Source organism: Alosa alosa, chromosome 1 (assembly GCF_017589495.1).
Source record: "Alosa alosa isolate M-15738 ecotype Scorff River chromosome 1, AALO_Geno_1.1, whole genome shotgun sequence".
Lineage (NCBI taxonomy): Eukaryota > Metazoa > Chordata > Actinopteri > Clupeiformes > Clupeidae > Alosa > Alosa alosa.
This window is the reverse complement of record NC_063189.1, coordinates 492,501-507,189: the sequence shown is the minus strand read 5'-3', so window position 1 is coordinate 507,189 and position 14,689 is coordinate 492,501. Positions and strand designations below refer to the sequence as shown.

General features: G+C 40.3%; 1 protein-coding gene across 1 annotated transcript in view; it reads left to right on the top strand.

Moving 5' to 3' along the window:
• Window positions 1-12,541: 12,541 nt before the first annotated feature.
• The window catches only part of plk4 (polo-like kinase 4 (Drosophila)), a 21,136-nt gene continuing 18,988 nt past the window's right edge, over window positions 12,542-14,689 (top strand). The window contains 4 exon segments of the mRNA XM_048264731.1: window positions 12,542-12,728; window positions 13,801-13,896; window positions 14,023-14,118; window positions 14,350-14,464. Coding sequence (XP_048120688.1) covers window positions 12,699-12,728; window positions 13,801-13,896; window positions 14,023-14,118; window positions 14,350-14,464 — 337 coding nt within the window. The 5' untranslated portion in view covers window positions 12,542-12,698.

Here is a 14,689-nt window from a genome sequence, read left to right as displayed (position 1 = left end):
TCGATGTTCTGAAAACCTGGTTCTGTACCGTCATGACGATCGACCACCAGCTCACAGGCTGTAAGTACAAACAAACTTTTCCACCTAACGTCTGTTACAAAATAGCATGTTCATATTCTTCACGTTAGCATGCATGAAAAGGGTACAAGCTAGGCTTAGGCTAGCCTATATTACAGGAAGCTACACCAGGCACGTAACTGAAGTGTTCTGTTCGCGACGTGTAAAATCAGAGAATGTCTAATAGGAAGGGCTCTGGTAAAATCCATTAGAGGAATGGTCTATTTTCCCGAACGTAGCCTACAGGCCACTAACATGCCAGGTGTAGCTACTTCCATTGATTAGGCCTATTGGAAGCTAATTGTTGCAGTAACGCGAACGGAATGCTTCAGTAACGTGCCTGGTGTAGCTGCAAGAAACTGACCTCACTACCCAGATATTTAGCTTGTTGAACCTATAATCTTCTAACCTAAGCATTAAACCACAAATAATATTAGCAACAATATTTTATGCTCAAATAAGTACGGGTATTGTTCTAGTCTAAACGGGGAAAATCCAAAACACAATACCCGTGCACTATTAGGCTAAGTTGCTATCACTAGAGCTCAGGTATTTACACTTCAGTCTAATTTATGTCTTCTTGCCATTATTACATTGGCCTTTGTAGGCCTACAATGATGTTTTGTTTGATTACTTGCTGTTTACTTAGTGTTTTGTCTTCCAGAGCACATCCTCATGTCAGGCTACATAGCTTTCTAGCCTACATTAGGTCATCACGTTAGAAGCAAAGGTTTGTGATCTAACTTTTATTGTTGTGCTAGTTAGTTTCTAGAAGTCTTTTTCTAGTAGGCTAATACAGGTTCTTATGTGCTCGTCGATGTTTGGGAAAGTCAATTCATGGGTTTCTTCAGGTCACTTTCCACAGGTGTATAAAATCAAGCACCTAGATTATGAATGCAGACTGCATGGTGCTTGATTAATACACCTGTGTAAATGGACCTGATGAAACCCATGAATTGCATAACAGATAGAACTGATATTACCGAATGTCTTCTTGTGGGTGTGCTACTTAGTACATCATACAGCTTACCACAGTCACTAAAATATTTTTGTTTCCATTGTGCCAGTACAGTTTTGTGTGAGATAGTGAATGTCCTGTGTACTATTAGTATCTTGTAACTTGACAGTAATACACATTTATTTACTTTAGGTACCCAAACAGAATACTTCATGAAAAGTATGAGTATTGATACAAGCACTTCGGATACACCATGGGCATGGGGGCCTGCTACCTCTACTCCCATCAAGCCTGTTCATCCAAGGCCAGCTAGAAGACCTCAGGTTGATCAAGAGGAGGAGGATGAAAGTGACATCTCCACAATAACACCTGATGGCTCCACCTATGGCCCAGCGCAATCAAATAGCAATGTAATAGAATCATCGCAGCCAACGAATGTGTTTTGTGTGTTGTCCCTTCAGATCCCCAGGACAATACAAGCCGAAACAACAACTCAGAGCTTTTTCCCTAAATAATCCCAGCACCATCTTACAAAGGATCTGTAGGCTAGATGTCTGCATCGTCTGGCAAAAAAGAGGACATTGTTAATTCTGTGCATAGTTTGGATGTTCTTGTTTTGTGTTTGCATTATTTTTAATAGACTGCAATATTACTATTTGTCAGTGTTTCACGGACCACCTAGCAAAAAAAAAAAAAAAAAACAGTAGACCTACTTCAACAGTATATTACACAATAGGCCTTCTCACTGAACCACCTTGCTTATTGTCTTTGCACCTTGCTTATGGTGTCAGAGGATTCATATGATTTAAACTGGCGTAGGTTACATCAGTGTTGCAGAACTGTTTGGATTTACATACAAGTTGGTTCAATATTGCAAATAACTCCTCTATTATATTTTACCACATCTACTTGTGTAACACTTGAGATAGCTTGCGGACCACACTTTGAGTACCACTGCTGTATGTAAATATAATAAAGTTATTTATTGAAAATTGACCTGTTTTGTATATTTGTTTTAGGAGTTTCATCAGTTTTTGTCCCTTTTAAGCTAAAGGTTTATCTTACCTTTCATATCTTCTGTCTCACAGAGGGCCATAGTCGTCATAGTCAAATGTTTAGTGCATTTTGAAGGGAGTACATTATGCTAAGGCAGACTGGTTCTAATCCTGGGTACAGGGTCATACAGACAAAAGGGGTACTGGTGTTGCCCATTTTTCTAACCACATGAGCAATCCCCTTACGGAAAAGTAGTATTGGAATCTTATAGTATTTGGGACAAAATATTATAGGAATCTTATAGGAATCTTATAGGAATAATTATTATAGGAATAATTGGGACATACTGTAGAAGTACTATACATACTATACTATATGAGAAGAAGGATGGTTCGTGTGTTTTTTTCCTACACCTCATGGTAAGCTATTTCGTTGCTCTGATTGGTTAGGTCTATCCAATTGAGTGCAGAGGCATTCCCCCCCTGTATCGGTTGAAACACACCCTATAATTACGTCCCAATGGAGCAGTATCAGACTCATATTCTGGCTAGAATTGAGTATGACTATGTCAGGCTACAGTTTCTCCCTCATCATCTAGTAAAGATGGCATTGGTGCTGCATTATATGAAGTCAGCATTATAATATTATGTGCTATTACATTACAAAGGTTATAGAGGGAAAATTGCTGTCTGATTGTTGTCTAACTGTGCGTTCAGACCAAGAGCTACCAAAGTTGCAAAATCGCTTTTGTCAAATGCAGCTGCGAAATAATAATTCTGTTGTTTTTGTCGCTCAAGTCGCTCACGACATGAGAGATTTGAACCTTCTAAGTTCACATATTTTTCATAGACACTAAGATGGTTTATAAACATGATCAAATATACAGAAATGCCTGTAGCCTAAATATGCTTTAAAACTTGCCATCATAGTTATTCCTCTTTTGATAGATAGATAGATAGATAGATAGATAGATACTTTATTGATCCCCATGGCGAAATTAAAATTTTGCCAAACTTTCTGAATTAACAAGGAATTCTTATTCAAAGTTAGCTTACACTAGCTGTTTTTTGGATCACTGTACCATTTAAGCCCACCTTAGAAAAAGGCATTTTTTAAACATATTTCACCCATCCAAATACTGTTTTGTGTTTTAATTTGAAGATTTATGTAAAATGAATCAGAAAACATTTAGTTTGTATACTCAACATTTTTTATCCTTAAGCAGTGTATCTATCAGGAGGGCTACATGTATTGACTAATGGTTTGCTCACTACGCTAACTAGCATAACTTATCTTTCTACATAAAGTCAAATGGTAAAAAATGACAATGAACTACCTGTTTATACACAAAAAACAATAAACACTAATCTCCGAATTTACATAATATGAATCTACATACTAAGTCAGAGGCTGAAAATAATTGAAAAGAGGCTCTATCTGAGGGGTTCAAAAACACCAAATCTGATGTTTATCTGAGCCTCCTTGAGACTGCACAGATGTAAGCGAGCCTTATTCAATATTGACAAATGTGATTGGTGCCAAATAAAAACTAACATATAATAAAGATATTGTGTGATTAGACAAAATAATGAATAGCATTAGACAGGCCCCTATTTTTCTGAAAAATGACTTCAAAGTTAAAAATGGGCTAAAATAGTGCCTGGGCTTAATGGGCAGGCTACACTATGTGAATTTTGTGTCATTGTCACATTAATGACCTTGTAATCTTGGTTAACTTTAATTTTAGCAGTATGTCAATGGTGAATTTGGATTCCTTGTATGAGAAAACATAAATTTTAACATTTGTATTGCATTTGACAGGCTGGTAAGGAAGGCTGTCTCTGTAGTGGGAGCTGAACTGGAGTGCATCACTTCAATATCTGACAAAAGGACCCTAAACAAACTGATCAACATCTTGGACAATGAATGTCATCCGCTCTACAGCACTATCAAAAACCAAAAGAGCTTGATCAGCTGGAGACTTTGCTCACTGCCATGCACAACTGAAAGGCTGAGGAAGTCATTTGTTCCTAGGGCCATTGAACTGTTCAATGCCTCACTAAAGGGAAGAGGAGAGATAGACTTCTCTGCTTAGTCTGTCTGCCTCTCCACCCTCTCCATGTCCATGTTTTTTGAGTACTGACTGACCACTACTGTTTACTACTGTTTTACTACTGTTTTACTATTGTACACAGCCTAATGTTTTCACTACTGTGTTACTGCTGTTTTTCATGCTATGTTAGCACACATGATCAATGGCTGCGGTCAGGCTTCTGCTACAGTACTGAATGAATGAATGGCTATAACCCTATTACCTCAACCTGTTCTTGCACTAAAATAGTTTTTTATTCTACCTTGTCTACATTATACTTTACTCTCCTATTTGTCCATATTATTTATGCTGGTCTCTAGACCTTACTCTTGCACAGTTGCACTGTAGGACTAACGTTGGACTACTTTTTGCACCTTCACCATGACACTCAGGGCCAGATGTACTAACGCTTTCGCGCCCATTTCAGGCGTATTTGTTTCGCAATGTGCGTGTAAAATCATTGCGAGGTATGTACAAACAGGCGCAATGATGTAAAAAGCGCCAAACTGCCTGTCGCGGGAGCTGAAAGTGGCACATTGCGATTGTCATGTCATGCATATGCATTCATGGGAGGATCCAGGGGAAAGTGGGAGTTTAGCGTAAAAAAAGATGGGAGGGGAAGAGTAAAGAGCCTAGTTATGTATTCCGCGGTATAAGACTGCTCCTGAAAGCGCACGCCTATTCTCTTCCTAAATACTTCCGCCTTGTAAAAGCGGGTGTTAATCCACATTGCAGTTCAATGCGTCAATAAGAGAACCTTTCAAAGACAACAGAATCGCTATTTAGAACACCAGTTTTTGTGGTGAAAGTATTTGTACTACCAAAAGCAACCTTAACTTTCGTTGGCCTTTCGTGATGTCTTACTTTCACTTTCCGTCATTCACTTAAACTTTCCTACTTGCTAGATTTGACCAATCTTCCATAGCCTACGTGCACAAGTAGTTTGAGTAGAACTACTGATCTTCATTATCTCCCTGCTTGTTGACATCTTATCATGTATGGTATTATTTCATGATTGCTAAATGTTTGATTCTTTTTAATGTTGTCATCAGTTAACTTCATTCAACTGGCGCTTGTAGGCGCTGCCATTCAGTTGTGGGCGTTAAGTAAATTGCGTTTATGGGCGGAGAAGGGCAGAGAAAGGCAGTTTTACACTAAGGATTGAGCGATTGATAAATACGACGGAAACTTGGGTCTGACAGCGCTCGCAATCTGCGGTGTGTCCATGGCGCTGATAACGCTACGTTCGCAAATGTATGTAGGCCTAAATCTGGCCCTCACTCTCTTGAGCACCTTGCCAGGCACATATAACTAAGGACTATGGTTGGACTACTGTGCACCTGCACCTTCACCATGACACTCACTCCCTTTAGCACCTCACATCTTTATTGTACAGTGGAGTTTAGTTATATGTTTATATTTATACTTATGTTTACCATTTCTGCTGTAAGTGCATGTTGTGTGTTATGTCTGTATGCTACTGAGACCCTTGAATTTCCCCTTGAGGATCAATGAAGTATCTATCTATCTATCTATCTATCTATCTATCTATCCATTTGTATTATGTTTTAAGCCTGAGATAAATAGCGGCAATTTTGGACACCATCTTGAATATCTCAGAAAGCACAAGGGGGATTCACGGGGACTTTTAGTATGTTATTCCTATAGGTAGATATATTCTGAACATATCCTGAAAAATTCAACTTGTTACAAATTTGTTCCGGGTTTGACTCAATTTTGAGCTAATGCTCTTGGACTATAAGGGGTCTTCAGCGTGGGAACCAACCCCTGCCACACCCAAGCCACACCTCCCTACAACCTACTGTACCTCAGAGGCCTGGTCATGCAGTGCTCAGAGGGAAACTACAACATATGCCCATAGAACTTGTAGAAACGATGGGGAAATTCAGGGAAGCATAATTACCCCTGCTACACTACTACACTGATTGGTTCTCCTGCTTCATTATTAGCCTAGCCTATTAGAGCAGTCCGATAAAGGTAACTAGCAAACTTTTCTCAGTTGATCCTATAGTAATTTTTGTATCACACATAATAATGAGATAATTTGCATAATAAATAAATTAGCAGACATATCTCAAATACATACATTGATTAGGTTTGTTAGGTAGACAGAGCCATGTATTTTAGCCACAACATAGATATATACAACCATATCACAACACACATACACATATTCAAGTTCAAGTAGTTTTATTGTCATGTACTTTTATTATAAGTAATGAAATTCTTAAGCTCAAGAGCCAGCTCAAGTTAAAAGAGTTAATTAAAAGCAGTAATTAAGAAGGTGTATTTTGTGTGTGTATGTGTGTGTGTGTGTGTGTGTGTGTGTGTGTGTGTGTGTGTGTGTGTGTGTGTGGGGGTAATGAAAAGGGGAATGATGAAATGGTGTGTATGTGTGTGTGTAGGGTGTATGTGTGTGTTTGGGTGGGGGTTCTGAGGTTTATACATATATTTATACATACAACCATAACACAACATACACATATCTATGTCTGGGTGGGGGTTCTGAGGATTATACATATCTCACAGTAGGATGGTCCTTATTTTTAAAGTCTCCAATTGTCATGCTCTAAACCAGTGGTTCTCAACCGTTTTTGAGCAAACGCCCCCATGACCTTACTTTGATCCTCTGGTGCCCCCCCACACACACACACAATAAAAAAAAAAAATTAAAAAAAACTACACCCCCGGTAGGCTATAGGCCACTCACACTCATGCTATATTGCTTGAATAAAAAAAACGAGCCCATTTCTGTGCTGTTTTGGTTTCTTCTGGAATTATATTTATAAGAAAATGTCCCTATGAGCCTATTTTAATATTAAGCAGATTTAGACAAATGTAAAAAAACCAAAAAAAAACTCTCACGTTCCCAACGCCCCCGTTGAGAAACGCTACTCTAAACCCTTCAAATTGTCAAACTGTAAGAAAATACAGCAGGCCAATTTTTATGGCAGTAACATAATAATTACTGGTAGCTCAACAGATGATTTTCTGTTTGATGATTTTCATAAAAACAGATAATTACAGTGCATGAAAATGCACTGTACTGTTCTTCCTAGGCTTCTTCTTCTTCTTCTTCTTCTTCTAACGCATTTAATGCAGCTTCAACCGTTTAACGTAGAAACTTCATTCAAACTATGTTACGTAGGTCTTACTTAGGACATCTGGGCTATGTATTTTTCATCTTCGTAACTTTTATACTTTTTAAACTATTTATTAAAAACTACTCAAAATTTCCCCATATACTTAACATTAGGCTGATGACATCACAATGGACTAATTAACTTGATTTGCACCTGTATCAACTTCCAGCTGCTCATCTAGGCCCCATCAAAGAATCAGTTCAACTGATTGCACCTGTATCAACTGCTTTCTACTGAACTAGGCCAACTCTCTCTGTGACTCTCCATTCTACAAGGATATAAGGCACATTTCATACAACTTTCTATCCATTCATCCTCTTCAAACCATTCACTCATCCACCCATTAAACTATCCATCAACATCCATTAAACAATCTGCCTATCAACATCCATTACACTATCTACATTTTTTAAACTATATACTCTGTCACAGGCTTTAAGCATACAATATGGCTCTATTAAGACTGCCGTTAAGCAATTAGAATCCTAGGCCAGGTGGCCAGGCTATATTAAACCTCATCTACCTAGTTCAGTCATTCCAACTATTAAACCTCATCTACCTGGCAAATAATTTAACCTTTTAAACTATCCACCTATTTAACTGTTCAGTCATTCCAACTATATTAAACCTCATCTACCTAGTTCAGTCATTCCAACTATTAAACCTCATCTACCTAGCAAATAATTTAACCTTTTAAACTATCCACCTATTTAACTGTTCAGTCATTCCAACTGTATTAAACCTTATCTACCTAGTTCAGTCATTCCAACTATATTAAACCTCATCTACCTAGCAAATAATTTAACCTTTTACACTATCCACCTATTTAACTGTTCAGTCATTCCAACTATATTAAACCTCATCTACCTAGTTCAGTCATTCCAACTATATTAAATCTCATCTACCTAGCAAATAATTTAACCTTTTAAACTATTCACCTATCTGTTCAGTCATTCCAACTATATTAAACCTCATCTACCTAGTTCAGTCATTTCAACTATATTAAACCTCATCATGTTGGTTGCCAATTAGCACATCATCTGTTTTAACAATATATTTCACACCATATGTTTTGCATTTTCATGCACTGGTAATTCCCTGAAATTGCGTTTTCTAGTTTGAATTGGAAACTGCCCAGATAGCAAACGTACACTGGGACGGAACTGGGCCACACCTACCACAACGTCCGGCACGGATCTGCATAATGGACCTGATCCGGCGTCCAAACGCACATCGATTCAAAATTGGTCTGGATCCGTTTGACGGATCTGGTACCAATAAGGGCTAAAACTGGCCCAGTTCCGTACGGTAGTCTGTGTTACTGACGTGTTCCAGATCTGTTTATCATATGCAATACGGGTCCGCTTATTGTGTGTGGTACGGACCCGTTTATCAGACATCAGCCGGCTTTATTTGACATATGAAATGTGATTGTTAATCAGGGCTAATTATCCTGAAAAATCTGTTTGCTACACATTTGCTAACAGGTTCGTTATAGGTTCACCCAGGCTAAAGTTCGTAACGTTTTCCCAACAGCTCAACTGATAAACATAAGCTAGGCTACAAACACAAGGGGGGTAAAAAAACTTTACACATAAGTGTCTTATTATTTTTTTTTATTCAACAACCTGGCTGTAGAAGTGCAATCCCAGACAAAGTTTAAGTCGTGTTAATTCCACTGTTCCCATCGATATTCAGGCTGTCTTCCTCAGTCATCTCCATGGTCAATCTGAAACAACACAAAATAAACATTATTTATTCCTTTTTGCAAATAGGCTAAGTCACAATTACACTCGTTTTTTAAAATCAGTGATCCTGTTAGCGTTATCACTGTTTTTTCCCAAATAGTTATTGTGATGGCTGTTTTGCTTAAGTTAAGCTAGTTGTTGTTGCTGGAAAATAATAGTAAAGTTATCAATCGCTCGGTTGCTTGTTGTTGTCTATGAATAAACCAACAGAGATAAAAAGCAGATACTACCTTGAAAAGTTGGGCTGTTCTTGTCCAACCCCAGGCTGGCAAATTTTGTCAAAAGATTGATAGTGAGCAAACCAAAGATCCTTGATTAACATTACTGCTTGGACTTCTGCATGCGTGGCAAGAATATGGGGTTGTTTCATGGCACTGTTAGATCTGACACAAACAACAATTGACTACTTTCACCACTGCTAGGTAATAATAAAAATAATGAAACGAACATATGATCAATATTGAGCCAACTATATCTTCTTTTCCAGCCTTACTGTAGAAATGAAGTGGCCATGGGAACATAGTGCACCCCCATGGTTTCTAAATTTGTGCCATTCCAAAAATACCTTTTTTTTTTCTTTAGCAGCCAGTTGACAATTAGGTAGGGAAAGGACAGTCAATTTAGCAGAATCAGCACCTTAATTAATATCATTACCACCTGGGTCTGCTGTGAAAAATGGTCCTTCGCTCATATCCGTATCACAGGTTTGGGGAAAAACAGTGTTTTGTATTTTAAACGCATCTCATGAGTTCCAGTTGAGTTTGGAAATTGGACCTGGGACAAATCTGTAAAACCGGTGATAAAACAGCATTGCTAGCAGAGCTGAAACCTGTATCAGGAGTAGACCTGGCCCACAGTCAGATAACCGTGATGTAATGCTACAGGCGGATCTAAAGGCTTTTATGCGGATCCGCCCAAAGGAAATTGCTATCTGGGTGGCTAGTAAAATTCCAAAACAATCTCCATAAAAGCATCTAATGCACCATGCATTCCTAAATATGTATTTTAGATACATATTTTAGATACATATCTCAGTTTACTTATTGTAGAAACTAAATCTAAATTAATCCATCCATGACCTAGTTTAGCAGATTTACCTTTCCTGGTGGAATCAATACATATTTCTATTGATGATCACCTTGGTTATTGTTTGGGTTTTTAGAGCACATTTTTTGGTCTTCATTAAAACATTCAAATTGTATCCACGGAACCCCAAATATGTGCCAGAAAACCGTATGAGGAAAAGGCACCTTCACCATTCCTTGCTCAGCTTCGCTTGCAGTTGTGTTGTGTACCAAGAGCAAAATCATGGCAAAAACAAGAAGGGAAGTTTATTTGATTGGTTCCACCATACCAGAATTAGTTGGATCAAATCTGCCATCTATTAGAATGGAAGATCACTGACGGATCTATGCAGACTACAAAAAGTCACCACTGGCTGCTGAGCATCAGAAATGAGGGATTGTTAAAAACGTTGTGCTTTTTTTGAGATTGTTGTCATTGTTGTCATGTCAGTGTTGCTCTGATTTCAATAAAATGTAGTTCATTTGCAGCAAATATTACTTGCATATCACAATAACGCCTCCTCTTGTGTGGGGCATTGAGGAGTTGGATGGCCCTGGGGACAAAGGACCTTCTCATGTTGACCATGACGGTGATAGAAGTCTGCTACTGAACATGCCCCTCTGCCACTGAACATGCCCCTCTGTTTATTACTGAACATGCCCCTCTGTTTATTACTGTACGTGCTGTGTAGTGGGTGGGGCCAGTGTGTTGTGTAGTGGGTGGGGCCAGAGTGTTGTGTAGTGGGTGGGGCCAGTGTGCTGTGTAGTGGGTGGAGCCATTGTGCTGTGTAGTGGGTGGCGGTCATTGTCCATGATCGCCAACTCCGTTTCTCTGCAGTTGTTGTGAGGGACTCCAGCAATGCCAACAACAACATATTCAAATTTGATCAAATGATTAAAAGTGATGCAAATTAGGAAAATCTAAATGTTTATTGTCAATTAATGAGTTATTCTTATAAGTATACTCATAAGTATTATAAGTTATATCATATCAAAGAGAATTGATATTCTGTTACCAGATTAGTCTTAATATGTATTCTGTGTATTTTGTTATATATCCACCGATCACAGGTGGTCAGGGTGGTCTGACATATGACACCTTAACCATCAGCACAGGTGCCCCCCAGGGCTGTGTTTTGAGTCCTCTGCTGTAGAACATCTACACCCATGACTGCAGAGCCAGCAGCAGTCACACCTCCATCATTACATTTGTTCAGTTGTTGACTAAAGTGGTGGTGGGCCTGATCAGCAACAACAATGAACAGGCCTATCTGAACCAGGTGACTGCAGTGCCCTACAGAGAGTGGTGCGATCTGCCGAACGTACCATCAGGGCACCTCTCCCTACCCTGCAGGAGACCTACAAGAAAAGACTATGTACCAGGGCCCAAAGTATCTTAAAGGACTCGTCACATCCTGATCATGGACTTTTCAAAAGACTGAGGTCAGGCAAACGTCTCTGCTGCTACAAGACCAGAACAGAGAGACTGAGGAGGAGCTTCTATCCTCAAGCAATCCGTATCCTGAACACACACAAGACAAAGATAAACTTTTTTTGTTTTGTTTTGTTTTCTTACACACTTGCACATGGACTGTACACACACTGCACTTGTTAGACCCCGTTTACACGAGCATGTGTATTTTTATAAACGAAGACTTTTCCCCACGCTTGAGCCTTTCATTTAGACGCAAACGCAGAAATTAGCCCCAGAAACGGTTATCCAAAAACTCCGCCAAAGTGATTTTTTTTTGAAAACTTCGTTCGCGCGTTTGGTTGTAAACTGTGGTAAACGGAGTTTTGGGCAGCCAACGCCACAGTATGCTAACCAAAGTACACCTAAATGTGCACCAATGTTTACATTTACATGTTCTCACGGCGACTTCACATTTTGGGGCTAAGGTGATCATGGATGCTTCAGAATAGCCATCGCGTTTATGTTGGTGCAGACCCTTTTTGTCTGTTTGCATTTGCAAATTCAGCTCCTCTTTTATGTGGAGGAGCACAGAAGAATTCTGATTGGTTAATGTGAGCTTGAGCTTATCGTTAGACTGCCACTGTGGTTTGGCGTGCTCATGACATCATGTATGTACACGGGTTCGTGTAAACACATTTTTAAAAAAAATGGTCTCGTGTAAATGCAGTTTTATTTGCAAACGTAGATGGCCAGATATTCGTTTAGGAAAATACCCTGCTTCGTGTAAACGTAGTCTTATTCTTGCTATTTATTAAAATATATCTTGATCTTTCTTTCTTCACACTTGCACAGAAACACCAAACCAAATTTCACTACATGCTTTAGGCTACTGTAGAGCTATCCTTTTATCCTTGCAGACAGAAACGAGCCCGTAAACAGGGCAAGACAGGTTGGAGGCAGGCCACGTCGGCTGTCCTAGCCAATCAAAACTCGAAGTGGAGTGTTTTTAAAATGACGTAAACGTACGTCGCTACGAATGTAACGGGCGCGTATTTTCAAAATGGAGGAAACGCAAACATTTTGGAGGGGATTGTATTCTTATAATTTCTGCCTGTTACACAATGAGGATATTATCCCATGACCCCTTTCCTACAGATATATTTGTATTCATAAACTCTCTGACGGTCCCATAGAAAAACACGAAGATGAGTACGTCCATTGGCGATAAAATAGAGGTAAGCGAATATGTTGTGCTAAGTTAGCATGTTGCTAGGTTCACTTACGCTGGATAAGTTAACATGATTGTTTCTTGGCTCTCGATACCTAATGCGAATTATGTATACAGTGAGAATTCAATCAATCAGCGAACAGTACTCCATCATAATTTTGATGGCAACTATGTTAATTGCCTGCTTGCTTTCATTCATCGACTTGACGGCATTGCATCTGCATATCAGTCCTAACGTTAACGCTAGTTATGATAATGTTAACGTTAGTGCTACCGTAATGTTACCTGGTATCTCTAGATATGATAGCTAAATTAGCTGTCCACCAAGGAAAAAACCTCACTAACGTAAAATAATTTGAGAAGAACCTTGATCTAAATGGAAGTTTGCTCGGTTTTTGTTATATTGTTGGCTACCGAAATAACAAAATGTCGTAAGAACTCCCACAACATCATTTAATTGTATCCGGTTTCTCACAAGAGACACTTCTAGCTCAAGTGGTTAATGTTGGCTGGTTTACCTGACGTGATTACCTGACAGTAGCCCCACGGTGCCACAACTCCGTTGACAGTTTCCCGTTAACTAACGTTAGTCTAATTGGCAGGTTTAGCTAGACTGTGTCTCCAGGGAGATCAGGTTGTAACGATAATATAAGATGGTGTGGTGGTTAAAACAGCGGCAAGAAAGCCGCGATAATTGGAGCATCTGTTTGTAAAATGTCATCAACAGATGTATCGCTAGGTAACTAGGGACGCTTGAGACCAAGCGAGTGAACCGAGTCCTTCCCACCACACACACACATACACAGCATCTCTGTGCACTCTCACCTGCGGTTAGCAGAGCTCCGGGACGATGTTTGACAAAGTTTTAAATTTATTTCAAAATCTGACCGGCAAAGTGGCCAAAGATGACAGAATCTTGGGTGCAACGGAGGAGCTTAAGATTGAGGTAATGTGGTGACGTCCCTAGGTTCCTGTCGCTTTGCTTGATGTAGCAACGGACAGCGCAGCTTGTTCTCAGAGTTGTGCCTTTAAACGCGTACGAATGTGACTCAGAGATGCTGTCGGGCTTTTTGTTTCAGGACTTTAAGGTCCTCACCTTGCTCGGGAAGGGATCCTTCGCCTGTGTGTACCGCGCCAAGTCCGTCAACACGTCCATGGAGGTGGCCATAAAGACGGTAAGCCTCGCCAGGTCGTCCCGCGCTTGCTGCTCTGCGGTTAGCGCGTCTGCGTGCCGTACGGGCGGCCAACCCGCTATGCCCGGGGACTCCGTGTAACCTCCTCTCGCGCTCTCTCGCCCGCAGATTGACAAGAAGGCCATGCACAAGGCGGGCATGGTGCAGCGCGTCATCAACGAGGTGGAGATCCAGTGCCGCCTGAAGCACCCCTCCATCCTGGAGGTAAAGCAGGAGCTGTGTGCGTGTGTGTGTGCGGCCATCCTGCGTGTGTGTAGCCATCCTGGAGGTAAAGCAGGAGGTGTTTGTGCGTGCGTGGTGTGTGTGTGTGTGTGCGGCCATCCTGGAGGTAAAGCAGGAGCTGTGTGTGTGTGAGAGGGGGAAACCAGTTTAATGACCTTGTAATTATGTGTACCTCGTTTTAGCTGTATAATTGTGTGTGTGTGTGTGTTTCAGCTCTATAACTACTTTGAGGACAGTAACTACGTGTACCTGGTTCTGGAGATGTGTCATAACGGGGAGATGAGCCGCTACCTCAAGGACCGCAACAAGCCCTTCTCCGAGGACGAAGGTGTGTGTGTGTGTGTGTGTTAATGTGTGTGTTAAGGACCGCAACAAGCCCTTCTCCGAGGACGAAGGTGTGTGTGTGTGTGTGTGTGTGTTAAGGACCGCAACAAGCCCTTCTCCGAGGACGAAGGTGTGTGTGTGTGTGTTAAGGACCGCAACAAGCCCTTCTCAGAGGACGAAGGTGTGTGTGTGTGTGTGTGTGTGTGTGTGTGTTAATGTGTGTGTTAAG